The sequence below is a fragment of the Patiria miniata genome, unplaced genomic scaffold (assembly GCF_015706575.1).
Source record: "Patiria miniata isolate m_02_andy unplaced genomic scaffold, ASM1570657v1 HiC_scaffold_8, whole genome shotgun sequence".
Lineage (NCBI taxonomy): Eukaryota > Metazoa > Echinodermata > Asteroidea > Valvatida > Asterinidae > Patiria > Patiria miniata.
This window is the reverse complement of record NW_024037075.1, coordinates 3,246,248-3,274,177: the sequence shown is the minus strand read 5'-3', so window position 1 is coordinate 3,274,177 and position 27,930 is coordinate 3,246,248. Positions and strand designations below refer to the sequence as shown.

The 27,930-nt window shown below is 43.2% G+C and overlaps 1 protein-coding gene across 1 annotated transcript; it reads right to left on the bottom strand.

The window, feature by feature from the left end:
* Nucleotides 1–426: 426 nt before the first annotated feature.
* On the bottom strand, nt 427–14,387 carry LOC119719430. The gene is made up of 7 exons (XM_038188882.1): nt 13,346–14,387; nt 7,930–8,051; nt 5,564–5,704; nt 4,754–4,940; nt 3,768–3,949; nt 2,973–3,227; nt 427–2,569 (listed from the first exon to the last, which is right to left on the bottom strand). The coding sequence occupies exons 1-7, from the start codon at nt 13,872–13,874 to the stop codon at nt 2,366–2,368; spliced, it is 1,620 nt and encodes a 539-aa protein (XP_038044810.1). The 5' UTR covers nt 13,875–14,387; the 3' UTR covers nt 427–2,365.
* Nucleotides 14,388–27,930: the final 13,543 nt, after the last annotated feature.

The following is a 27,930-nucleotide window of genomic DNA, read 5'->3' as shown; positions in this document are numbered from 1 at the left end:
TGTACATCTGACAAGACAGCTGCCTAAATAATTACATCGGATCTGCAGTCACATATATTGATTTGCATCTGGTTGACTGCTGAGGAAATCAGTCAGTCATGCCGTGTATGAGTCTGGTTGGCGCTGCATTAAAGGTTCAGGTTGTGAGGAGGTAAAAAAAAAACAGCCGGGACTTACCAAATATAAATCTCCTTGTTCGACTTGCTTTTAAAACTAAAGCGAAACCATCAGACTTTGTCTTAAAGTCTACCACTTGGTGGCGCTGTCACGTACCACCGGGCCTCACAAACGTACGGAAGCCTTCTAACGCCCAAAAGACAAGAGAACCTACAGCAAAATCTTAATGCATTAACCGAGAGAAAGGGAACTACATTGTACTTTGTTCCATCAAAGCCACTATTACACATGTACAGGCTTTCACGGTGATTGTGTACATTCATGAAACGTTATTTTATTCAGCCTTACAATTTAAGTAGGTTGTACCGAAAGCACGGACATTATATATACAATCATTAAAGGCACGTTAACATAGACATGACAAAGCATAATAGATATCCTTTTATTGTTTGGTATGTACAATGAATATTACGCAATCTATGTACAACGAGCAGTCAAAAGTGCCGAAGTTCACGCATGGATGTATTTTGTAAACATTAGGTTCCAAGTATCAAGAATGATCTAGCTGCTGTAAAAAACGGGGATATATATTTGATTATTTAACCTTGTTCTATTTTCGGAATAATGAGCCATTCGGATTATCGAACCTTCAGATAATCGGGCTGTCACCGAATTATTTACAGCTAGTACCAAACGGGGAAATATATTTGATATTTGCTGCCTCTGCAATACGCATTCGGTTTCACATTTCATGCAAAACATGAACGGTCAGAACGACGCGAGGTACTATGGGCACAATTGTGCCTGGCGACATTATTCCTAAAGAACGAGGGACAAATTCAGGCTTGAAAATTCGAAAACTAAAAGTTTCTCAAATACATCACGTTCCCCCTCCATGCCTATGTACATGTACATGTACATGTATTTACTGGTGAAACAACGTATCATTTGTTTCCCGCCTGCATACTTGTAATTTAACTAAATACCTAGTATTTACACCACATCGGCAGCATGCAATTACATTATATCTGATTGAAAGATTATATATCGGACACAACCCCCCCAAAAAAAAAATAATAATAATAATAATAATAATAATTATAATAATAATAAAATATGAGTAGGCCAGCTGAGAAAAGCCTCTTAACGTTGCCTTTCTCATACAAATAAAGAAACACCGACGATCACTGCACGGTTTAAAATAAAAAACGAACACTGCATTACACAAGTTTTTTTGTTTTGGAACCGCCATGATTATGCAATCTTAAACCTGTACGCATGCTCACAAAAGAGACGCATGGCTATACCCAATGGCTAACACATTATGCTTATAAAACCTATCCTGCATTATTTGTACTATTACTCAGGAAACATCTCAAAGTTTGGCCTTGATATTACAAATGAGGAAAATATGGACTATTTTTAAATGTTAGACCAGTGTATTTGGGAAGAAATATATTTTCTTGGGCGATCTTCCGCTTAAAAAATGAGATTCGTGGTACAGATTTCAATTACCCTGATATATGTTTCCTTTCTTTATACATTTTCAAACCAGGGTCAATATAATCAGTGACAAACAAGATTTACAATAATTAGCGTTAAAGCATCGTCGCATAGGTTAAAACGGTTAATAAAAGTATTATTTCTTTATTTACAATAAATTACAGTTGAATAAATTGAGTTCTGTATAAAGAATATTTCGGTGAAAATAACAAAGCGCTTTCCAGTGGAGGCTGTCTGTACACGTACTCGATGGCAGCTTTGAAGCAGCCCTTTTTAATTAATTAACTAATTAATTAATGAGGAGATGAAAAGAAAGCAATTGGTTTTCCAGTTGATTGTTATTGGTGTGATTATAGTTGCACTTATAGTTACAAAATACCAGGATAGGTCGAATCGGTCCCGATTTTGCAAAATAAAAAGATGAAAAACAACAGTGGGCATCCGATTCGACGTGATCGCACGCAATGACATGTAAGATCGCGAACGTGTGTACGCGTGTTTGTAATCCAAGATGGCCGAAAAAATTGGTGACGTCATCAAAGACCAACCTATATGCCTCCTTCATGTAAATCTAACATGATCATCCGGGGTGGACTGTATGACATTGTACAGTAAACGCGTTCTATCTTTTTCCTGCCTACAGCTGAAATATTCCTCATACCGAAGACCTTTTTTTTTTAATTTATTTATTTAAAGTCCACCTTGTCAACAAACTGACTACACAATTGACAAGCTCCAGGTCGTCTTACGACTTGGCGTTTCTGGACTCCTGAAACTTGAACAGCCACCAGGCCATGGGCAGATTCTGGCAACCCATGAAGTTCGTCTTGATCTCGCGAGGAGTGAAGAACGGTAGCGTCTCGCACGGAGCGCCGAAGACGGTGCTGTTGGCCGCGTTGAAACCGCCCTCTGCCATAGACGGAAGGGACGACATGGTGTCCATGTAGTCCTGTGTGGGAGAGACAAGTAACCATAAGTAAGCATCTTTACTGTTTCCACCATTTTAGTCATGTTGCCTGTATCAAATAACAGCACCGAATGATAATGTTTTTGTGCAATAAAAGAACCAGACTATTTTTCCTTCCAGCCTCGCTTCGGTTACATTGATTTGAATGGGTAAAAATGGTCTAGATAATGGTCTATACAGACATTCCATTGTCATTTTCCATTACCTGTTACGTGCGGTTTCCACTATCTTGTGACTTAACATGATTACGACTTAGAAACCTTGTTGATGCCTTTAATTAATGGTCTTCTCTATATGATGTCACGTCCACCCAGAAGAGTTCACACTCTTTTCCCTCTAAAGCTACAATGTATAGACAGTCCTCCCTTTATCCTTTTGAACTTGCCTCAAATATGGCATCCACACACTGCGTGGTGTGGTTGGCCTGTATCCACTGCCACGTCAACTCATCGTTCCACGAGTACTCTGTGGATCCACTGCTGGCAAACACCACCACGTTGCCGTGGTTCTCTGACGTAATGATGGACTCGGCCAATAGGCCCGAGTAGCTCTGGTCGGCGATGACGTATATCCGCTTGGCTCGACAATCCTCCAGGTCTTGCAGGAGTTCCGTAGTCGAGTAGCTCTCTGCTTCCGATGCCTGAGAGAACAGTTTTAAATTGTTTATCCCTCGGAAACAAGTCCAAAATACAAAGTAATAATAATACACTGATTTTCTTTTCTTCAGCAAATGTACAAACAATGCCAAAGGGAGTCATGGATGATAACTCAGGATTTTTTTGCCGGATATTGCTTGAAAAGGTTCTGTCAAGAAAAAAAATGAGCTAATGAGTCCACAAAGATTGTGATATACGAGACATATGGGAATGCTTGGGTAGTCCTATGTAGACAAACCATTAAGCGGCGGAGGAACTTTTGGCGGGAATTTCGTGTCATTCGGCACAGACTAAAATGTTTCAAACGGCTCTATTTTGCCTCATATACCAGGCTACACCTGTTTACAAAACTTTAGATTTTGTGCTTAAGTGATGCCGACGTTATCAGCAAAAAGCTTAGAGCTCTCCTATTCTGTACTGCATGTTTATTTCTTGGAATATGGTTGGTTTGAAAGTGTTGATACTGTTTCTGCTCTTTGCCTGTCGGCATGGAGCTACAGGTAATATGGTCTATACGCACTCACCACTCCATTGCTGTCTGTGTCCCACAATAGACTGGTGCCGTCGTTGGTGGTCGGGCTGTTAAGGTAGATGACTAAGGTCTCCACACAGTTGGGTACCCTGCACAACGTACTGATGTGGTTTCTAATGGCGTCCTTTTGAGTTGCTGGGTAGGAGTTACGGTTGCTATGTTCATCCTCTTCCACTGAAAAAGAAACCCAGATATTTTTCATTTGAAGTCAGTGTTTTTCATATCATTATTGGAGTTTGGACAACATAGTTTGTAAGTTAATTAACCTCGATCCACATTGCCTTTGATGGTATACATCACATTTGTAAAGTCGTTTCATTGGAGTACTGGACGCTTACTGGTGATTTTGGTGATGCAGCCGGGCCGGCATAAGGGGGTTTTTCCACGAAGTATCTTGTAACCAATGCCCTTTTTTCCCGAGTGCCTTTTTTAACGAGAGCCCTTTATTTCACGCGCTCTTTTTTCCGCGTGGTCCTTTTGTTCATGAGTGCGCTTTTTTTAAAGAGTGCGCTTTTTTTTCACGAGTGCCCTTATTTCACGAGTGCCCGTTTTTCCCGAGTGCCCTTTTTTCACGGGCGCCCTTTGTTTACAAGTGGCCTATTTTTTTTTTACGTTGCGCGAACATCGGCAATTGTGCCGCCGTGAAAAGCGCCCCATATTGTCCGATGGTGCCCGTGATTGTTCGCTTTGAACAGCGCCCCCGAAGGAATGTATATTTTGTTTTATTCAAAGCGTTGATTAAGATTGCTTTCCTACGGAAACCGGCCTGCTTTCTTCAATGCACTGGGAATTTTCTCCAGAGAGAAAGAACTTTCACTCATCTCGCATAGGTTTAGATCAGAAGAACAATGTTTACATTGCAACGAATGTTGTGATACACCTCGTACCCAGACATTCACGAGATGCCATTGCTATCTGATAAAGGTTTAACCCTGAGATAGATCCGGGTAAATTCTGCATCCCAAGATGATAACTTACGGAGAATATCGCCACTATCAGCGAAGAATGTCTTGATATTGGGCCTCTTGAAGCCGTGCTCCCGCAGCATGGAGTACATCCCCCGGATGTTCTGTGCGTGTCGCTGTTGACTTGTCTGGCGGTTCCAGCCTCCGGATACCAACACAGCCTGGTCGCATATCTCGTAGTACTTGCACCTCGAGTTGACCTGACGAAGGAATTTGGGTAAAGAGCTGAAACATTCAATCAAAGTGTTGACGCAAGCCTATTCAATCATTGTCGAGAAAGGGCATTCGAATAAGCTGTTTCAGCGGGGTATTTCTTAAACTACTCGTTAAGAATACTTCGCAAAAGAGTCAAGAGAAGATCAACTTGACAAAAAGAAACAACAGCTATTTTACTTCGAAACTAGAAATAGAACAGCAATTTTGTTCAAAGAGCTTCTTTAAAAAAGTCTTTGTCCGGCAAGACTGAATTTGGATTATTATGCATAAAGAGCTAGTCCTGGACAAGCACAGTAAAACCGCCGCGGCGGCAGTAACGGTCGTTATGAACAAGATAATTCGAATCCAGTTTTGGGAATTTCGGCAGCGCTATCCAGGAAAATCCAGGCATACCTCACGCACGCTGCATTAGCTTCAATACAGCGCGAGTGACCTATGCTCTGAATTTTCGGTGTAGCGCTGCCAACGTTCCCAAGACAAGATGTGATTGATCTTGTTGACAGCGACCTCTACTGCGCGGTGGTCTTACACAGCTTTTTATGAAATTGCTGCATTGTTTCGGGGAATAAAATGCCAATTCAGGCTCGGACAAATACTATACACTTACATGTTGGACAGGTATTTCACATCTGTACGTGTTGTGAGACAGCTCGCATCGATTCGTGTAGTTTCCGACGTCTGTGCGGTACTGCGGACACGGCCCGAAAGATCCAATGTTGGGAAAACACCGCAGTTGCTGCTCCTTATTCTGTAGTTAATACACAGTAAATAAAAAACACGCGACTGTGAGCACAATTTGGCCTAAGGACAAGGTCCCTTGAAAGCTGACTGTCATGCAGTGTTTTGTTTCGAGTCCATCACAAGTACATCACAAGTCCGGTTAGAATTTTGAGGTCGAGGTATTAGGGTTGAATCACCATAGTTTACGTCATCTTGTCAAGATATAAGATTCAGAATAAAGATTTTAGGCTATCAGCTTCGGTCCAAAAATTGGGCCACAGGTATCAAATGATCGAAAGGAGCAGTGCTCATAGCGATTTTTGGCAAGGTATGCACATTTAGAGTGTGAAAATGTGTGATAGCTTTGCAGTGTGAGCGGTGGCATTTTGTTGGGTGTTATCACTTATAATTTTTCTTCACTAAATGGCCGCCAATATGCTTGTTACCGGATTAATTGTGTGGTAACAAGCATGTGTTGGCCGCATTTTTTTAAGTGATAGCGCCCAAAAAGCTGCCACCGCTGCAATGCTATCACATATTTTCCAACTCGGGGTGCATACCTTGCCAGAAATCACAATGAGCATTATTCCCTCATTTGATACCCACCAAACCCCCCAGGCTGATGGCCTACTCTTCGTTTTAGACATTTGCTCTTTTCAAGAAAATATCTTATCAATTGAAATCATCTGAGACCCCCTGTAAGATTCCTCAAATGAAGTCTTTGAATCGGCTACAGTTACCATTCCATTACAATTAAACGACATGGAAAGATTTCTTGTTTGAAGATCGCGTAATAGTCCAACCGAATCGCTAGTCTGTTATCGACAAGAGTATTTCTTGATAGGGCTTTTAAATTGAGGGTCACTGTTGAATTGATAATGTTGTTCTGGGCTGGTTTTAGGCCTACAGATAACCAGGTGTGCTTTATAGTCTTGTTTTCCGGGAATCAAAATCGAGTCGTAAACTGAACCACCGAAATAAACCGGACAAGAGTTTAAGGGCCTACCCTTAGCAAAGCCTACCCTTAAAAAACATCTTACCATGGTAAGAATATTTTAACCAACGCCACTTTTGTATGTATAGACCCTTAGGATAAAATTAGCAGTACAGTCGACGGTAATAAAAGCCAAAGGTGTTTCTCAACTATCGATGGGTTTCCGCGAATGTATATATACGTCTCAGAGTTTCAAAACAGACAGATAAAAACAAAATAATAAAGTGAGTCAGTAGTAGTGCAATTTCTGTCTTGCCTGGGGTTCTGATATGTACAGGGATAGAAAAAAGCTCTGGGAATTGTATATTATACAGGACGGCATTCGCCTTTGAAATCGCACCGACTCAGCAATTTTACGAGGTCTTCAAAGAGACCGGTTGCATTTATTATTAACACGAAAGAGTTCATCAACCGAACGAGCAAAATTACCACACGGGGGACCGTATCAAATGGGTAATTTTAACCCCACGGGTGCTGGCGGTGCGTTATCGTTTCCCGCACGCGTCGGTTGCTGCAGTGTAATTATGCAAGCCGTCGTATTTTATCTTGAAAATCCGGTATTTCGTTTGTTCCCAAGGGGCGTGTGCTTACTTAGATCATTATGCTTATTGCAGTGCGTATCTCCGTAGCTTTTCTCTTAGATTCACGGTCTTGGCGTTTGAATCAAGCAATTTGTTTTTAACAGTTGCACACGGGATAGCAAATGCACATTGAAATAAAAAATAAGTAGAGGCTGGGGCAACCCGCGCAGTTCGGATGGCAAGGGGCCCTGTGTACTGTGTTGCAAGACAAACGTGGTTCGGGTGCTTATTGTACAGTCCTTGTTCTTCAACTAGTTATTTTTTGCTCCTGACATGAATTTGAAGCTATTATGTTATGATCGAACGTAAATCAATGAATCAATCAATCTGCAAGTAGACTGGTTCCCGTCCCTACATCATCCATACAGAGTATGGGCGGGAACCAATGTACCATATACGAGAACCGAATTATTGTCCGGCAGTGAATAATTTTAAAGTTAATAAGTATTATTATTCCAAAATTAAACATGGCCGGTCTTTTCGTTCGACGTTTCATTCGAAAGTGAATAATAACGAATGTGTATAGCGAGAAAATAGCAATAAAAAAGGTATAATTCTCGGGGTGAAACTCCAAAAGAGCATAGGCAGTACATCTTTAAGTGGTAGAGGCTCTTCGGTTACTAACGTTATGATGTGAGAGTCTTACGAAGTAACAGATGGTATACATTTTGTACTTACGCTATCCTCTTCCAGATGCACCAGGGGGAGGAAGTTGATTTCACAGCGCCTCCTACCGCTCTTGCGATGGAGCTTGTTACGGCACCTGCGCTTCTCTAAGATGTGGATGCATTCTCCGTCACCTGTGATAATTATTTTTCAAGAAAATTTAAAACAAAATCTATTATGATCCGTGTCAAAAGATAAATATGAACGTGTTTCGTCGAAATACAGTCTTCACACGGGACAATTTAAAGCAGCAACTGTGGGTGAATCCTTAGGTTTGGGGATGAAGCCACTACTTTTTGGTCTGCAGTTGAGGTGGCCTTTTTTAAAAATGACCTTGCTATGCCGCTAAGCTTATCGTGATGCCCACCAGTTTTTAATGAGATATAGGCCTATTAAAAAAGTCTGTGTTTAACCTTCTATTATGCGATGTAGGCGCTAGGCTATGTATATTTGTAACCTATAAGTTGTTTGTATGCTATGATCAAACATGTATTTTTCTTGTCCCTTTTAACATCGCTGGCATAACAGCTTTTGTCCACTCCCCTCTCGGCTACCACGAAACCATGCAACTATCTCACTTCACTTTGGGGTGTTTACTAGTTTTCCCCAGAAAAACCGTTTGACACTCTCAGCCAGTATCGCTTACAGCCGCCACGTGGGGGTGCGTATTGACACCCGCCGGAGCCGGACGAAAAATGATAGGGGGAATCTCATTCACCTATACTGAAAACCTGGCAAACAGAACAATGCAAACTGTATTGTAGGGGGAATATATGGGGGGTGGGGGCTTGTTGACTAACAACGCGTTACACCACCCCCACTTTTGTTTGATGTCAAAATACAACCACGAGCGCCGGGTTTTGCGGCGGGCGCCTTTGATCTATAGCGCGGTCGGGAGAACCCGTAAAACCCGGTGGATAACTGGCCCTATCGCCTGGTGTTACTGGTGTATTTTTCAGCCGAGGTGTGAATTAAGGTTTTCCTTGGAATTGGCCTCGACCACAGCAGATTTGGCAGGCTGTTGAGAGGCTGGGGCGATATCGGAGAACTCCTGTCGTAATGTGGAATTCACTGAATAAAGATCAAAATAGCGCTATACCAAGAGTGAAGAAACCAGCACAGTAGTCGAAATGCCTCGCTGCCCAAACAAGGCGTTCCACTCCAGTGCTACATTTGTAGATATAAATATTTTGGAACTTCTGAACCAGTTGTTTAAAAAAGAAATTAACACTTACAACTTTCATAGCATTCCTCCTCTTTAAATATCAAGAATTTAGTGATGATCTTTTCCCGCGTTTGTTGAATTTGTAATTTGAAATATACTCATTTTAAAAAAAAATGTGTAAAGCCTATTGGCATGAAGAAAGTTTTTGGGAGTCCGATCATGAGCCTGCCAATATTGACCAATCAGAATCGAGATGTTAATCTCATACCTCCAACACTGACCAATCACATTGTCCCACTGGGCCTAATGAATGGTACCCGGACATAAAGATTATGTCTGATTTTTATTTCTAAAGTGTAAAAAGCTTAATTTTATTTACAACTTTTAATTTTTATATTCTATGCATTTATAGGTGAATCGAGGATTACTTCATCTTGGAAAAAATAATGAAGAAAAAATACTTTAAAGCTTGACTGGTTCCTATCCCAATTTCCCTATTATGTTTGTGCATAAACTGCATTGCCTGTTTTTCATCCATTTCCGTGATGCAATGCGAATGTCAAACTGGTTTAATCATTCTTGATTTTTTTAAAACTCAACAGCATCACCGAAACCTCTGACTGCGATGACTTCCATGCATGTGGCTCACAAATATGGATATTCGCAAACACCACATCCGCACATAAACAAAAAGCTCCCTGACATTCTTCAAATAGCAACTATGGTAATTGGACGCAAAGGTAGCCTAGGTGAAATTCTATAGCGTATGCGCTGTTAAAGATCTATGGCTCTTATTAAAATGAGTGGTATGCAGACGCATGGAAAGGATATTCCACACGGGGACATTGATAACTCACACCAGCAAAATGATACTTTCGGTTATGATCACAAACACCTTTTATTATTTTTTCTTTCAAGAGGTATCGCAATTACTGCAACGAGTCTCGGTCCAGAACGGAAGCTTCGGATGCTTTGATCGCTACACCTGCCTGCAAAATGCCCCGCGTGTCCCCAGGTGACCCTACAACGTAACCCGGCCTGTATGGCTCCAGTTCAGCAGAAGTTGGTCTGCTTAATTAAAGGTATACTGTACATTCGTCCAAACATTCGTCTCAATAAGCCTCTGTACTAATGACGTCACACTTTGTTTACATGTGCACTTTCCCATGGACCCACTGGGCCGGGGCCCACGGGGAACTGAGCACCTTAGGAAAGCACACACGTAAACACTTCATTTCACACATTTCAATTGTACGAGTTACACGAAAACCTACATGTCTTACGGAGAAATTGACATTGGCTCTATTAGCTGGCGAGTCCAGCAGTTATTTTTGCCTTGCCTATAGCACACACGCGTCTAAAGAAACTTTCTGGAAAAAAAATCAGTTTTCGGGAGAAACAAGATTTAGATCTCAAAAAGGGTGCATTTCGGCAGCGAGTGCCCTTTAAGCTGCAGCCAACCGGCGGGGTTTCACCCATGCGCAACGGGACGTCACGTAACCGCACGCTTTTGTGCATGGTTCCCTTCCCCCGGGCTTCCGTTCCGTGAACCCCCACGGCAGGGTCAGACCGGGGCCCGCTCCGGCTTGATGTCGCCCGGCGATGATTGACAGACAACGTCACGGCTGAGCTCTGTTTGTTTGTCTTTTTACCACAGGAAGGGAAAAAATACCTGCTTCCAAATGTGCGTGGGTTTACACCTGGGTTCATGTACTTCTGGATTGACCGATCTGGACACCTGATTTAATTTTTCTTTCTTCATAAAAGTACACCATAGTGGTCCTTTTGAATTTAATTAAACCTCTTCTTGTAAGTAATCACCCACCTCAACACATCCATGCAAGTATTTTATTCCATGGAGTAAAAAAATAACCTTCTATTCTCACTGAGTAACAGAAGTTATGCAGGAAACATGCAAGATTGTTTGAAGTGAATGCCCCGCTCACGATCACAACAGCAGCGCCCTCTGTGTCAAGAAATTGAATTACTTTTCATACGGTCTTCAACATAAACAATTTGTTTCTCGTAATGATTTTTCGATTTATTTTTTATTCAAAAAGGAAAAAAGCAACTCCTTTATATTTTGGATGTTTCAATTCAACCCTCTGAAAATACGCTGTGATTTTGGATACTCCTGGGCCCATAACGCACACAACGATACACGTGAATTATTGTCGGGCCGGAAATAATTTGACATTTTGTAAAAGTAAATTATTACACATCTTTTATCCAAATCTATTAAAACGGGTGGATTTTTTTAGTTCGATGTCTAATTCAAGGGGGGTAACTTTTGTATCCCTAGAAAATTGGCAATAAGCAATTTTAAACACGGGCTCTGTTTCGTAATTTCAGGGGAAACTCGACTTGGTAGATGAGAAGAGGTTTAGGCCTATAGCAAAAAACAGAACATCGCAGTTCTCCTGTCGAACGAAGACAATAGCGCTGATGAGCTTGAGCTGGCGAGCTTGGGAACGCGCCTGGGTACGGGTCCACTCACCCGCTCAGTCGCCGTCTGGGGTCTCTGCTTGACGGGCGCTGATGACTGGCTCAAGCCTAGCATGCACGACCTAGGAGCTGTTCCCCAACAACAACGGGACTTTCTAACTCCATCAATAGAACCACTTAACCGAGATTGTCGTGAACAATTGCCTCCGCGTGTCGGGGCCCACTCAACCGGCAAGCGATCAAAGGCTGTCGCCGCCATTCATTCACCACCGAACCCCCAAAACGATACACTCACGAATCCCTCCCCCAAGTCAAGGTGTGCACTAAGGCGGAAATCTGGAGGGCGCCTTTGAAAAAGCTTGAAAACATGCCGCCCTGAATGGCTATGTACGCAACCGGGACAATGGGATGAATGACTTCAAAGGCGCCGGCAGGAACTGGCTGCATTCAACATGCTAAGTGTAGCATTTTAGTGGAAGTAAAAGCAAGTTTTCCGAGGCAGCCTTTGCAAGGCCAACCGAAAATTTGAAAAGGATGTTCCACAACTGCACGTGGGAATGCACATCAAAAATAGCCAAGTAAACAGCGATTGACAATCCAAACAGCTTCAGTAAAATATCATTCCTTGTACTTCATGTCCACAGTGAAAACAAACAAACAAAGGATTCCGATAAGTCGTTTCCACAGTCTGTCCACAGGGAATGGAGTAGCCGGCTATAGCGCACCATAATATTGGTATATACACTACCGTGACAATCATGGGGTTAGAAATACAAGTGAAATAATAAGTCTCCATGGTCAAATCAAAATGGCGCAATTTCATGTCAACACCGTCCCAGAACCGTCTTTAATCACTTACGCTAAAACAACACTTATTCTCGCACATTTGTTTTATCCTGATCGATTATATACAGTATAATACCTGTTTCTAGGAAAATGATGTAGCGCGACCATCGCTTGCTTCAAAGGTGAGCCCATTGACACGGTAGGTAAATATACAAGACATTGCAAGCAAAGGGGTTCCACGCAATGCAACACACGCAACGAACTTACTTGAACTACGCATCTATGCTTGAACCCCGCGCTTTCTGACACAACTTGACAAACTGACATCCTTCGAACTCCAATCCCCAGATTGACCTTTGCAAACGGGAAACTGATCACATTCCACACTAGAAACCAGGTTCAAGTACACACTTCTTATTCCTCCACGATTACACCAAGTCATGTTAATTCATTCCCATACTTGTGGGTTTTCTTCCTAAAACCTATTGCCTTCCCCCTAAGGGCAACACTAAATTAATCACCCTTTTTTCCAGTTTCAATTCTAGGCCAAGTAGAACCAAATAATATCCATGACATCCCATCACCTTTTTCCCAGCCTCGATAACACACCATTTTTATATCGAAGAACCAAAGAATGCAGACCATCTAAATCTGCATTGCGTGCTGTGCCCGAGTAAATAATCCCAAGGTAAACCACGTTCATTCCATCACGGCTGAAGGCGTTGCTAAATTTAGACCCACGGATCATCTCTCCCTGTGGAGGCTTCCAGTGTCAGAGCACACACTGACACGTCACTAAAACAAAACTAGGAACTTCTGGTTCTGTACTACGCCTGTGGGAAAATGGCTATGTAAACAGCGCGAGAATGACAGGTATAATAAAATGTATAATAACCATGAATAAATGTCTGTGAGACGGGCACTCCAAAAACAATTTGAAGGTCTCAATACATACAAAGCATGTGTACATGTCCACGTACAGATGTTTGCTGAGAAATTTTACTTGCATTAGCCTTGGGAATTCAAACTCACCTATGTACCATCCGAGGCGACTCCGGCAGTCCTCCCAGTCCGAGTCCAAGTCCAAGGAGAACACCACGACCAGATGTCCGAAGGAGGCCGTAGGGTGAGGGTCAATCACCAGTACCGCATCGTGACTCCGTCCTCGGCTCAGTCCACCGTCAGGTAGCACCGAGACCATCCTCTGCCGGCTACGAGGTCCGGCCAGGTAGACGCTCATCCGCTTGGTGTCCAGCGTCTGAAGCCTCTGGCACTCCGTCTGCGAGGTGAATGTGACGGCCGTGCAGTCCAGACTCCGAAGGTAGTCACTCGCGGCACGAGCCCAGTGGGAGAGCCGCGGGTCCGGCAGGACAGGCGAGGCAGACGATAATGAAGTTGTCATCCGTATCGTGGTGGCTGCTGCAGACTCCGAAGAGGAGAGTCTGAAGGAGTTATCAATTAATGCCTGGCTTCCTTTCATTTGTACAAATCCCACTAAAATCAACGTCAGCAAAGCACATCTGAGGCACTCCATAGCTGCTTCCTTTGTATTCATCCACATTGGGATACAATTAGTGGTTCCCAGCGCTAGTTTGTTTTGACTAGGAATCGAAGAACATTCTGCCGCTCCACACACAAAATTGAACTTTGACTTATTGTTCCGTAGAGATAAGACGAAATCCTTGAGTGTTAAGCCGGGAGAAAGTAATCTATGTATGATAGCCTGTGCTGCAGTCGAGTACGATTTTTCTAGGAGTATTTTAGATAAATCCAACACGACCGCGATAACTTGCCCTCTCCGGTGAAAACTTCAGCATGTTATGTCAAACATTGCTCATTGCTTTCTGACAGAGCTCTTTTAAAAACACGTCCAGCGGGTCTATGAGGAATTAGTATATGAGAGCATGTAATGCACGGCACAGCAAGGTAAAATAATAAATGACAAAATTAATGAGTTCAACTGTCGGTGGGTTGTATAAAGGAACCAAAGGCCCGTCGGCACATCAAAGGAATTGCCCAAAGTCCGGGAAAACAAACAAAGAGAGCGCCCATTTGAAATTCGCCGTTCGGGCCGTTTTCAAAGAGCCCACCGACAATCCGGGGTTTCTCGGGCTCATGCGCAGTGAGGCGATAATAGCCCTGGCGTCTTGGCCAATCAGTGGGGTCCTATGAAAATCACCGTCGCGCAAACGACCAATCCGCTGCCCGATCCGCCGGCCCGTCGTCAGGCATGCGCCTTTATTTATTCAGTTTCAATGGACATGATGAAGTGGATTGGCCTTTCGTGCCCCAACTCCTTTTTTTCTCCTTCCCTCATGAAGAGCTGCGAACTCTGTTTAACTCGGTTTCTGCGCGGAGTTTATATTTCCAACCCGTGCATGCTGGCCGAGACATCTTCGTGGGAATGTGGGGGTGGAAGTTGGGCGGTGGAATGCCTTTTTGGCCGCCGGTTTTTTATTTGAGAGAGAGCCCAAAACAATATTAGATCATGATTACGCATTTACGGGTATTTTCCGAAGCAAGAATGAGCTAGGTAAACATGTTCGCTTCTATATAGCCGGGGTAATCTTTATAATCACTATAAATCATTTCTACCTTTGTAGCTGCCGAACCTTCACATTATATACTTCCCAGAAAAAAAATACCAACCGACGATAATAGGCAGCAGCAAGCATGAATGTCACATCTCTGAAATTTCAATTAGTTGCGCATTTGGCATTCCAATGATCTCTTTGATCTATGGATCATATGCTCCCAAGGGGAACGGCAAAGCCACCAAACGACCGTGACTTAGACGAAATTGCTAACTTAGCCAGTTTAATCCAACGATTTCCCGTTAATAGTAAAAACAAAACAAAAACAGTCAATTAAAGATTCTTATTAACGATACGAGCACGATAACTGGTCTGTATGATTTATCTACAAAAGGCAAAAAGGCTAGCATTTTTTTCGTTAACACAATTCGTCCCTAATGTTTAATGTATGTCATTTGTACCACAAAGTAGAAACCAATTAATCCCCGAATCACACTACTTATGAGACACGTTATTCTGTGCCCCCTCCTTCTTCAACTTCATTACCGGTAGTCGCTAACCATTTGGTTTTTTCCTTATATCTTGTTCTCTGGGGTGGATTACACCTGATCAGGGAAAAAAACCTTTACATTTAGCAGTGCTCGAGTACTTTCCCACAACCGAAATGGTTTTATCTTCGCCCGGGTGATTTATGGATTGGCTGCAAATAAAAAAGAAAAAAAAGAGAGAACACAATACAGGACAGGAAACTACAGGAATCCTTGCCGACAGGTACCGGTCGCGTACACCTGTGTCCTCCCAGGTGTGACGGGGCAAACGGCCCGCCAAAGCCCCACTCAATACCCCGGTGACAGGCCCTATTTGCTCAACATATATAACCCAGCCATTGACTTATTGATGGAATTATTCTGACAAATATGCTTTTAAGAGGGGGTTCGGAAACATCAACATTTATCGAAAGCAAACACTTTGCTTTCCAGATGAGTGTGTACATATATAATTATTTACGAGTGCTGGCACGAACCCGAATAATTACAAATATACCCAAGAGGCGAGACAAGTCACGTGACCGGACGGAGTTTTTTTGTCGGTTTTGTTTTGTTTTCAATCATTGTGTCTTCAAACTATTCCACGTTAACTCGAGGTTAATGACACTTGCACACAGTGACTTTTATATTGACTGCACCATCTGAATATGTAAGTAGTATACTCCTGAATCCATTTTGCTTTCACATTGATTCGTTCCAATGAAAAATCGTTTAATCTCACACTTTATCCGCAGCTAAAAGTAATTATCAATTGCTGGATTTAAGGGGGGACTGTTTAAATTTACCAACGCCATTTAATTTGCACAAGTATAATTCTTTTGCCTGCCGATAGAGAGAATTTGATCATGTCGTATGTGCACATGAGTGCCTTTAGGGAAATAAATGGCACATTTCCCAATGGGCTGCAGTGCAAAAACAACGAACCCGGTCCCCACAATCCATAAAGATCCTGCTCATACACAGGGAGTGAATTATTACGGTTAGCAAGTTTCCTTTACCAATTGTACAGGGTGAGTAAAAAAAAACACCAAATGTTGGGACCATTGTTTTAGGGAAGTTCTGCATGTAGCACTTTCAAAATCTAGGATATGAAAGCCCAATTCAAAAAGGTGTGCGTTCTTTCAGCAAAACGAAAACAATTCACACACATCCCTATGTGATTCCTTTTCATTTTGCTGAAAGAACACTGAACTTTTTTGTGATCCGTGGACAGAACCTTAAAACGGTGGTTGTGGTTAAAATTCCGTAACTTGAAAAGTACATAAGTGATTTGAATGATTCCTGTACTTAAATGAAGCTTATGAATTGGGCTTTCATATCCTAGATTTTGAAAATGCTACTTGCAGAACCTCCCTAAAACAATGGTACCAACATTTGGGTTTCGTTTTTTTTTTTACCTCACCCTGTATACCGTAGTTTGTATGTCGGGAATAGAGATTGTAACCGACTGAGGATGCAAGTCTGGAGGTGGGGCCTCGCTGGGAATTCGGGCGGGGGGGGGGGGATGGCGAGGTTAGTGTGGGGTAACATAAGCCAGGGTTAAGGGGGCTTCATTTGCCCATTAAATACCCAAGTTACTTAAATGCTGCTTGAAGCAGAGTAGTGTGGACGCTTGGATGGCACTCTCAGGCAATTTGTTCCAGCTATCCACTACCCTCTGGCTGTAGAAGTGCTTTCTGACATCAAGTCTTGGTCTGAATTTGGCTAGTTTCTTTGATCCGCTGGTACCATGCTATAGTCAACTTTCTGAAACATATGAGCCTGGATTGATCCTGTCGATTTGAGTCATGATTCTGTAGGTTTGGGTGAGATCCCCCCTTCAATATGATTTCATATTTTTTACACGGGTGGCTCTTCAAAGTTTAATGGAAGGCCTTACATTATGCCGAACCATAAAAGTTTCAGGGGTAAAGCAGTTCCGTTTTTTTATACGAGATCATAAAAATGAAATCGGAAGACACAAAAACAATTGGCTTCGATTCCAAGGATTTCAAAGACATTAAAATTGTGAATCGTGGCGTGGACATTGCCAGGTGATCTTAGATAAGCCGGATTGCAACGGTGCTGTTTTGAAACTTACACACAGGCCTAGTATTCTTGTTATGTGTACCGTTATTAGCAAATTGCGGTATCGAATCAGGATACAGGAAGAAAGTTTCCTATCCGGGGCTTACTATTGGAAACGAGGCTGGAAATAAAGTAAACACTGGGGAAGAGGTTGCCCAGACACCGCATACAAAAACAAACGCAAATGTAACGCACAGACAGACACCAGACTATTCCTCATTTGCATACGTGTTCAAAAATTTTGCACGTGCAAATGATGCAATACCAGGGTGAGAAAGCAGGTAGTGGTGGGCGCGTATTGCTCAACACCCTAGAGACGAGGTTGTGTGGATAATACAAGACATACATGAATAGCCAAGCCTCGTAAAGCTGCTCCTGAACCAGTGTTAGTCACAAGTGACAGTCAGTCAGTGAGACTGACTAGACTTAGAGCATCCGCACAATGGCCACAGTCATAAGGATTCCAAAAGTAACGCCACAGGCAAGCGGATTGTACGGCACTTTAGCCGAATACAGCACAAGGGACGTTTCATCCGGATTTTCTCATCGTATTTGCAAGCAATTTAATGAAGCCGTTCAAAATCGCGTCTCTATCAGATCACAGAGAAAGGACTCCTTGTCGCCGACCACTTGCTCAGAAGACTAGCCTCTGTTCCTCTGCTCTTTGCCTGAATGGAGGCGAAGTCTGCTGTTAAATCAAGAACTTTTTTTTCTTACTTTGCCTTGGGTCAAAAGAGCATCAGTTACAACCTCAACGAGCTGCTAATTGTCCAGGCGTGGCCCCTGGTGCACCGCGCGTCGCCACCGCTAACACTCCCAACAATAGCCGCGTGCCTAGCCCCTTTTTGATAGCATTGTCCGTAAATAGGATGGTGGCTGTTTTGTCACTTCATTGTGTTGGAGGGACTTAACAATTTGTCATGTGTGTGGCCCTCGGGCCCAATTTGTGCCCCCCCCCCCCCCTCAATACAACCAAACAGAGCAGCGGTATAAAACCCAAGTTCTACCGGTGTAGTGTGAAATTATACTCGCAGAAATACGAACTTATTGGTTGAAGTGCGCATGCCCCAAAATGAACATTGTCAAGTCACGTGTGAGGAAGTGAGGACTATTTCTGGTGATGAAACCAAGGATTCCTCAAACGCGCATCAGGCAATGTAGCTCGCAAGCCTGAAGAAACCCGTAAGAGGGAAGAGAATGAAAAGAAATTGCAGTTTTAGAGGTGGTAAGAAAAACCCTCAGAGAATTATTCTGGGGAAAACCCACGGAATCAAGCTCTTGGTGGTGGGTTCTTGGTTGGTTCTTCTCCTAAATACTCCTCGTGGCGTGGGAGTTTATACAGGAGGCCAGAAACCCCTTCTCTTAGCGATAAGTGTCACTGGGTTCTTTTACGTGCATTGCATTGCACAACACACGGGAACTACACGGCTTTACGTACCATCCGAAGGACGAAGCAATAATGGTTAAGTGCCTTGCTTACAAGTGTCCACCTGGCGGGCTCGAACCCACGCCACTGTTGCCTCTGAAACACCAGAGCATGAATCCGGTGCTCTGAACCGCTATGCCATGACACTCCACTGAAAACCTAATTCACATATTGGCCCAGGCGGGATTCGAACCCGGGTCGGTCACAACAGTGGAAGGCGATTTCATAGGAGACCAAAATTTCACGTGACACCGGTCAAAAAGTTTGATTGGGAATTTCGCCTTTCAAGCGAACAAACCAGCGGCAGATCAATAACCAAGTATCGCATCTCATGTTGATTCGTGGGCCGAATACTTCTCTTTTAGCCAAATCAGCGCTGGCACATCAGACGAAAATCATACCACAATTACTACGATTCTCGGTACTACAATCACTCAGTGAAGACGCCAAAGGGAGGGGGCAGTGGAATATCTTTAATGAGGAAGTTTAAAGCTTTTCCCCAAAAAAGCATCTAACCGTACATTTTGCGCCTGAAAGTGAAGCCAAGTGATTTCAATTCGAAACCTAGGACTAAACCTGGTTCATGTCCATCTTTTTGAGAAGATTGACCCTTCAGTAGTCTGGTGGCATGACTATGGAAATGTGTAGAAATAGAGAATGGGTACCAGATGCTTCTTTTGACACTGTCGATTGATGCAGTATACTAAAAGGGTGTTAGACTGGTCGTTTCATGTGCCAGTCTATTTTCTTGTATTGCATGTCGTTACTATCTTAAATGTTGGGACTCTCATACACAGGATTGAGAGTCCCAATTCTGTGTGTGCATGTTAAGGAGAAAACTGTAAGTACCATGCGATCAAATTCGGTTGCCGACGGACCGTATCCATAAAGCCGGACTTTTAGTACCGTGATTCCAATTCAGAATGCTTTCTAAAGCCTAATAGAGACGGCAAAACAGAACTATAAAACGCATTGTTATTTCTCTGTCAGGCAGTACTTCCGAAGCCATAATAATGTTACAAAAAAGAAGCTACGCCTGATGGCCTACTAGTGCTCACTTCAGAGGATCGTTTGTCGCCGAACGCATTGAAACTCTCGCACCGTAAGAGCCGAAAAGACAAAAACACAACGTCGTCACTTGTTCAATTCGCCATCTTCAAAGGCCGCATTTCCCTTGAAATAAAAGGGGGGAAGGTTTGCAAAAAGCGACACATTTAGGCTTTCCTATTTACCCCACAGCGACTTTTATGTCTCTTTGATTGCGCCGCCAAAGCCCTACAAGCAAGGTTCCTTCCATTTAACGTGTCGTTACAGCGGCTATTTTGTCGCTGAGTGATCCCATCAATGCTTCACGTCACGCACACAAGAACCCACGTCGATGCACTATGAAATTTGGCTCTGAAAACTTGACTTCTTATACCAAAGGTGCAGACGCACACGGTACCGACATAAACGTAGGCGGCGTTTCCCCATAAATTCCCAAAGTTCCGTTAACCTTTAATCCGTCTCAATCACGAGACCCTTAATGTATTGTGCATCCTTTCACTAATACCCCCGTCCTGTCATTCCGTTTTGTTACTGAGAGATTAAGCCCTGTTCGCGCTGGACTTTTTTTGAATAATGAAGTTTGTACGTCCGTACATCGTCCTAGCAGATCAGCCAGACTGAGCTGTCATAATGAACGTGGTTTGGAAATACAATAAGAATTGCCGCTGTTATTATTTCCCGTGCAAAGATTGTTCCTACGGCATTTTAAGCAACCTTCGTTCCATGTACCATATACTTAAGTTCTAGCAAAATATCCGTCGAATGCAAAGTTTGATGCATAATTTCTAAATCTCGCAAATGTGAGCCGCCATTTACCCGAATTAAAACGTTTCAAGCGTGAGAAAAAAAACACGATACTTTTGTTGGTAAATACAACCATTTTATACCCGGTAACGCGCGGGCTTTCGCGAACATCTATCGAGTGTCAGCGAAAACCTTCGGATAGTTTCGGAAAATTTCGGACATTTTCGGAGACGGGGAGAAAGCTGCCCGTTTGGTCCACGGAGTATTGGTGCCAGAATCTCCACCTCTTGGTACCAGACCAAAAGATTCTGACTATTCCCTTACTCATTTCCCCCTAAATGGCGATATAAATAACTTAAGACCACATTCACAAATTTGAACTACAAGGCAGCTACCACGCCATGCAACTCAATCTGTCATGCAAAAACACGAAGTTTGTTTTGAAATGAACAAGTAAAACTGCAAGGAACGGGGTTCTCTGCAAAACTCTCTCTGTTTGTAGCACTTTTCAAGTAGCTGTATACCTTTTGTTAGGTCAAACTTATATACCCAGCACGATATGTGAAAGAGGGGTACCCCATCTCCCTCAAGTACACACCCTAGATAGACTATTGTTACCTAACACATCCCCAAGATATCTCAAAAGAATTCCTGGGATTCTGGTAACACAATGACCAACACAAAAGAGGGGGTTTCCTCTGTCACATATCGTGGTACATATGCAAACTTATAGCTTTTATTCTTTAAAAAAATAAAAAGATTCCGTGAGAAGCCTTAAAATCAGAGGAAATAACCTTGCCCTCGACTCCGTCAAAAAAGTCTAGCACGACTCTAGACTTTCATTCCCCTGCAGATTAGGGACTTTTCCCCGGTTCTTTTCTTCTCACTTTGGCGAGGATTAACCCGATCTGACGGGCGGCGCAACTTTATGGCGATACAGTTACAAATTCGGCCGCGAGTCAACCGCCCTCCGCTCCCCGCGTTCGCTCGACCGGACCACAGCAGACATCGGCACGGGTATAAAGACCCCGCCGCCCTCCACGGGGGCGCGTTGCGGTCCGCTGCGTTGGTGCACGCACGCGGGTTTGCAAAAAGAGCCGCGGATTTCCAACAAATGGGGATATCCCAGGGGTTTGTGCTCGTCAGCGCGGCTGTCGCCCGAGATCGCCGTCAACATTACAGCCGATGGGAGCTTTGCCAAGAGGCTCAAACAATGCATTCATTCCCCGAAGGGCAAAAAAAAAAAATTTAAACAAACTTTTTAAAAATGAGGAAACATTTTCTACAAAGCTTGTTTATCAGGGGGCCGTATCATAAGTCCGACGCCTCATAGGTCCGACGCCTCATAAGTCCGAAATTTCGGACTTATGAGGCGTCGGACTTATGAGGCATAAACTTTATTTATTCCGCCTCATAGGTCCGACGTCGGAAAAACGAGGCGTTTAATTTGTCGGACCTACGAGGCGTCGGAATTTTCGGATTTAAACTCCCTTTAAAAAGAGCCAAGAATCGTAAAAAACATAAGGTGAATTTTTATTCATTGAAAGTAGTACTCGAATTAACACAATTTTATTGAAGACAGAACATTTCATTTTGTGGGAAATAAAATAAGTATAGGGTCGCTTGGATTTGAACATACAACGTCAAATCACGTGATGTATTATTTCAATCACGTGATGTGTTTTAAGCATGCGCATGGAGACTGCACACGGCTGTGGAAGAAAAATGCTTGCAGCCCGCCAGCGCCGCCGCACTTTGTTGCTGTGCGTAACTATGTGCGGCGTTATTGGTGTAAAACACCACGGGAGGCTGGTAACTGGAGGCGCCGTCTCAAGTTCAAGAAAATCACCTCCGACTTTAATTAAAGGGTTGTTTGTGGGTCAATCAAGAGGAATTTTAATAAAGTCAATTTTAAATGATCAAACTTATTTAAAATCAGTCCACAAGAAATGGCAGTTCTCAGAAGAAAACAAATAATGTGCATAACAGTGGCGGATTTATAGGGGTGGGGTTGGGGTGGGGGGGGGTTCGAGGTTAACCCTCCGAAACTCGATCCACCCCTGCATAAACCGATAATTACTTCAAAGGTGTTCCATTGGACTATAGGTTTGCTTAGAATTGAATAATTTACAGGGTGGATCGATCCCTTTACTGCATCTGTTCCAAAGGCCAGTACTGTGAGATATTATTCTTGCTTTTTGTTTCCTCGTACTGCTGCACTGTGAAACTCCGTACCTGAATCCTGTTTTCCACGAACTTATAATTTATCGTTGTTCAAAAGAAATGTGAACAGATATCTTCGCTCACTGTTACTGAAGCTCTGACAGAAGCTTCTACACGTCACTTCGTGGTTGCTCGGTCGGTCAGTCGGGTCGATCCCCCCAAAAATGACCAAAAAACAAGCCCCTTAAGTTTCCCATAAAATATTAAATTTAAATTTTAACCAAAAAAAGAAACAAAACAATTAAATACTTCACAATTTGCAGCAATTCGTGAAGTTGTTTATGAAAATTTTGTAAATATAGGCAAGATAATGTGCAGTAATGTTATAGTCATGTGGTATACAGCACACTATTCTTATGGGAAACTTGGGGCTTATTTTGGTAAATTTTCAGCGCGTGATTTTCGCGTGGGACGGAGAGCTGGGCTTGTACATGCAAGGCGGCCAGAGCTTATTGTGCACTTGCACTTGTTTTCTCTATCCGTGAAGCTCGTGCCTCGAGTAGCCTCCTGGCCTCGTGATGGGCGATTCCCATTTTTTTTAAGCCTAACACCCCGCCCCGATTGTAAGGGCCCCCCCCCCCACTTCTGCGCATTTTAGGAATAGCACCTTGTTTTCAATGTATTCAAATATCCTGGGTTTGAAACACCTGGACTGTGTAGCGAGTGCCATTCTAAAGCATAATGCGTAGGAGGATTGCGTACTGCACTTGCGCTTGCTGCCCTGCCAACATGCAATGTATGAGTGGTGTGTAGTTTGGAAAAGCACGCAATCGGGACCCAAAACGACCACAAATGACTCGGGACATTTCAAACAAAGCTTGATTTATCTTTATTTACACGGCAATATTTCCGATCCTTAAGCGGGTGGCGGACGGACAAAGGGGAGAAAAATTAAGTGGCTGGCGGGTCAAACACGGGCAAAAAATCGCATGGTGCACGGTGGTTTTTTTTTCCTGTCTTCCCCGGAGTTTATTTGGAGGAGGGGACCCCGGGCGACCCCGGCGGGTGACGGCACCCTTGTCTGTTGCCGGTCTCCATCAACTCGCGGCTCGCTGATGATCTGGACCACAGATGTTTCCGCACGAGCCACAGTCTGTACTGTTAGTACGCAGACATTGGATGTGTTACGTTAAAGGCAGATTTTGTACAATTTCAGTTCTGTGTTCCAAGAAAGTTAGAACCAATTTTTGTTTACGCCCCGAAACGCCTTCGCGCGATAACCTCACGAAAACCGCAACATTTTCAAGGTAGTTTTACTATTCGACGATTAAGTGATCTTCCCGTAGGCCTATGAGAAACGAGTTTTGGAGAACACATTCCGGTCGAAAGAACATCTTCCACATAATAGGGATGCATCAGTACATCTTACTATAAAATGAAATTTTCCTCTGGTACATTGTTTGAAGTAGAGACATTTTGAAACACGACAATACCATGGGGAAACCAACTTTCAAAAACCCGCAATGCTGGTCTTAAGAGGATCAATAGTCTCAAATTTACAGCTCCGCGCTGTTCGAAGTTCTACCCAAATATATTGGTGGGGTAGTCGTGACCACAGGATACTTTACGGGTTTTCAGTAGTGGGATCCTCGGTCTCATTTTCCCGTGTGGTCACTCAAGTTTTATAACTAAAGCCATGTATGTTGTTTCTGTCATGCTGCCGGCGGTCGAATCTGTATACAGGTTAGAAGATCAAAACAACAAGGTGGGGTTTGGAGAATCTATACACACCCTCTTCTCAGAAGAGAGTTTGGTTCATAGCTCATGTACGAACTGTCTCGCTTGAGTTTAAACTTCTCGTGCTCTTCAATGAACTTGATTTTTTTTCTTCTGTTTTTGGCGTCTGCAACCATCACCCAAGTTGATAGCAATATAAAAAAACAATAATTTTCCGGATGAAACTCGAAAATGGCTGCGGAGACAACCTAATTACGTTTTTGGACGATTGGGAGTATAATACGTATTAGCAGTCAACATGATGACGGAATACATACTGTTTGTCATTCGGTCTTTGTTTTTCTCGCGCAAGGACTGGGATATCAAAAATAGATTTGCATTTTGAAAACATAAAAATAGTGCACCGTGCCAGCGTGCAGCTGTATTACGACCAGCCGCGGCGTGGTTCTATCATGTGCGGTGTGGTGTTTTGACAGACCTAACGAGCTGTGTGATTGATGGGTGCTTACGGCGCGTTTGACGGTCCCAGACGGCCCATTTGCAAGCCGCACATTTACTGAGCTACTCGTAACTTTGTTGGTTAAGCTCAAGTTGCGAGACTCGCGGTTCAGTTGTGAATTCTCACACAGTAGTGAAGAATTATATTAGACGATGTTCATCAATTTCACGTAAACATTCCATACGGAGTAGGCTTATACTTAATGTGATGCCTTCGGCGTATGCCCTCCAATTTAACAGTAATTATTTCTATGCTTCCGCGGCATAGCAAGGCTCAAGCGCAACCGTCTTTGTAAATAACACGTGCCTTGCCGGTCTTCGTGTTTTTCTTTTTCACTCCCAGACGGAACTTGCTCTGCGAAAACCATTTGCCCAAAAACACATGCACTGTATTATAAACAACGCGGCACAGTGAAGTTTCATATTTAACTAGCCCAAAATGGGAACGTCTTTGACAAGAAACCGCGCCGCCAAATAGTTTGTTCCGAAGTTTAAATACTGATTATTATGTTTTTTCCTCTTCCCTTTATTCCTTTTGCGGCTTGACGGTGGAGATTCAAAGAGACCATCGCCCTACGACGTCGCGTTCACCGCTGCGTTTTTTTAATTTCGGTCCCTTTCTCGAGCCGGTTTGTGTGTATACGAGCGGCGCCCGCGTAATTTCTACCGCGGACGGAGCGTCAGTGGGCCGGCGTTCGGTATAGGGGGGTAGCAGGGCTGTGGCGGGGTAGGAAGGTCGCTCGTAATAGGGGAGAAAGCACTTAAGGTCCTGTTTGTGCAGATTTTGGAGGAAAACTCCACCAGGATAGTTACTGACGCAAGAGTGCCTTTTGTTGAAGCAATTATCAAATTTAAAATAAGTATATCTCTATTTCAAGTAAAGATATTTCTATTTCAAATAAAGATATCGAGATTAAAAATAAAGATACATGTATCTCTATTTCAGATAAAAATATCAAGATTTAAAATGGAGACATCAATATCTGTATTTCGGGATTTCAACTTGGCACGTCTGGAAGATACAATTACTGTGGGTCCTACTAAACTGCGTCAACAAGCGTCAATAAGCGTCAACAAGCGTCAACGGTCGTCAACAAGCATCAACAAATTTTGTATATGCTTTTGAACATTAAAAGTAGCTTTATATGGTAGAAAAAGCAATAAAGAACATCTTCTGCATGTCAATTACAGTTAAAATTATTTCGGGTCAAAATTATTACGGATCAATATGACCCAGATTCCGGGTAAAATATGACACAGATTCCGGATCAAATATGACCCGGATTGCGGGTCAAATATGACCAGGATCTTTTTAGATATTATAAGGAGAACTGAAGCGGGGTTACTGCCACAAGTTAAAAAAAAAAAAATACCTCATGCGGCAAGTTTCCAGCGGCTGTCTCCACGACAAAATTGTCTCGGTGGGTAGATCATTATAATCATCTAAACACCAAGGGCTAAGTTTACCGGCATATTGTCTCTCTCTCTTTTTTTTTTGGCCGACTTGAAACTTGATGAGGCGGCGGTGCTTGTCAGCAAGGCCGCTTAAACTCTACTCCCGCCTGTCCGCGGTGAGCGTTGTATATTTTGCCAGTCATTCATACGATGCCTGGGAGATTGCTCACATTCTCCCTCAAGTTAATACTGCACCGCTGATGGTAAAGGGTCTGCTCCGTTGAGTACTCGGACGTCGCTTTAAAGGGACGTCGCTCGCAACGTTGCTTGCAGGTGGGCGTGGGCATCCGGGATCATTTTTTTACATTGGCTTATCTAGCTCCCAGACCTATGTTCTTGAAACTCAATGGTTCTTGAGTCTGGAGTGCTGAATGGTAACACATAGCACGCAACCGATGAAAACTGGTGTGCAATGAACGTCACTTCGCCCCGATCTATACCTTAAAAATGTCTTACATCTTCGCGTAGTCGGAGTTGAGGTTGGTCAGTTTCGGAGGGGGGGGACGACCCCACCCAATTCGACATGGGTTTACTTTCGAGTTGACAATTTTAATTGAACAACAAAATGCAATTCAATTACTTCAACTAGCCATATAGTTCAATTCCGTACACACGTGCGGGTTTTGCAGCAGCTGCGGCAGTAATCCGACCTTTTTTCAGTTAAGGTTTATACTATTATACTACGAATAGCTCACTTTTTCGTAAAACGAAAAAGACACACCGGTCACGCAAGGATTGGATGGGTTTAGACTGTCACAATTGTAATAGTTTAAGTGGTGAGGTTTCTGTTGCTCCTACAATAGTGTTTACAGAGAATGTGAAAAGCCGAAACCTATGTAAAATTGTGCAATATGACGATTCAACTTGTTTTGTTGTCAGATCTGTAGGGTTGCTTGTTCACAATTTGAACAGAAACGGCCCTTAAACCGAACAGTGTCTTCCTGAAATGACACCACATCGTCGGATTGTGGGCCTATACTAAATGTCAGGCACCACATATCTGTAACACTCGTTCCAAATTTTCGCAGAATGTTACAAGTCACAAACCTTCGTTCCAAATTAGAGGCAAACATGTTTCGCAGGGGGTAGCGCGGCAAACTCAAGACGTCGACGCACTGACGTCGCCAGCTGAATTAAGTTTCATTACGAAATAAAAAGCAGATACAAAAAAATGTCCGACTACAGTACAGAAACTCCCCCTCTCTCTTAAAGTAAGCCGGCTTCTAATGCTTGAAGAGAGTCCGGGAAAGAAAGTGATTGTTTCGGACTGGTGCGCCGCACCGCGCCTATTCCGGCGGACCGTCGGGGCTTTAGATCGCTAGCGCCCCGTGGTGAAAATGCTGCTACTGGCGGCTCGTTATGTCGGTTTGAATTAGACTCTTGCCGAGTGGACGGGCG

Bases quoted from the DNA above. Each gene is read 5' to 3' on its own strand.
- LOC119719430 (XM_038188882.1), bottom strand. From the start codon at position 13,874: ATGTGGATGAATACAAAGGAAGCAGCTATGGAGTGCCTCAGATGTGCT. The intron at 4,941-5,563 runs GTAAGTGTATAG...TTCCTTCGTCAG, and splicing joins GTGAAATACCTGTCCAACAT to GTCAACTCGAGGTGCAAGTA. The intron at 2,570-2,972 runs GCAAGTTCAAAA...TCTCCCACACAG, and splicing joins GTGTGGATGCCATATTTGAG to GACTACATGGACACCATGTC.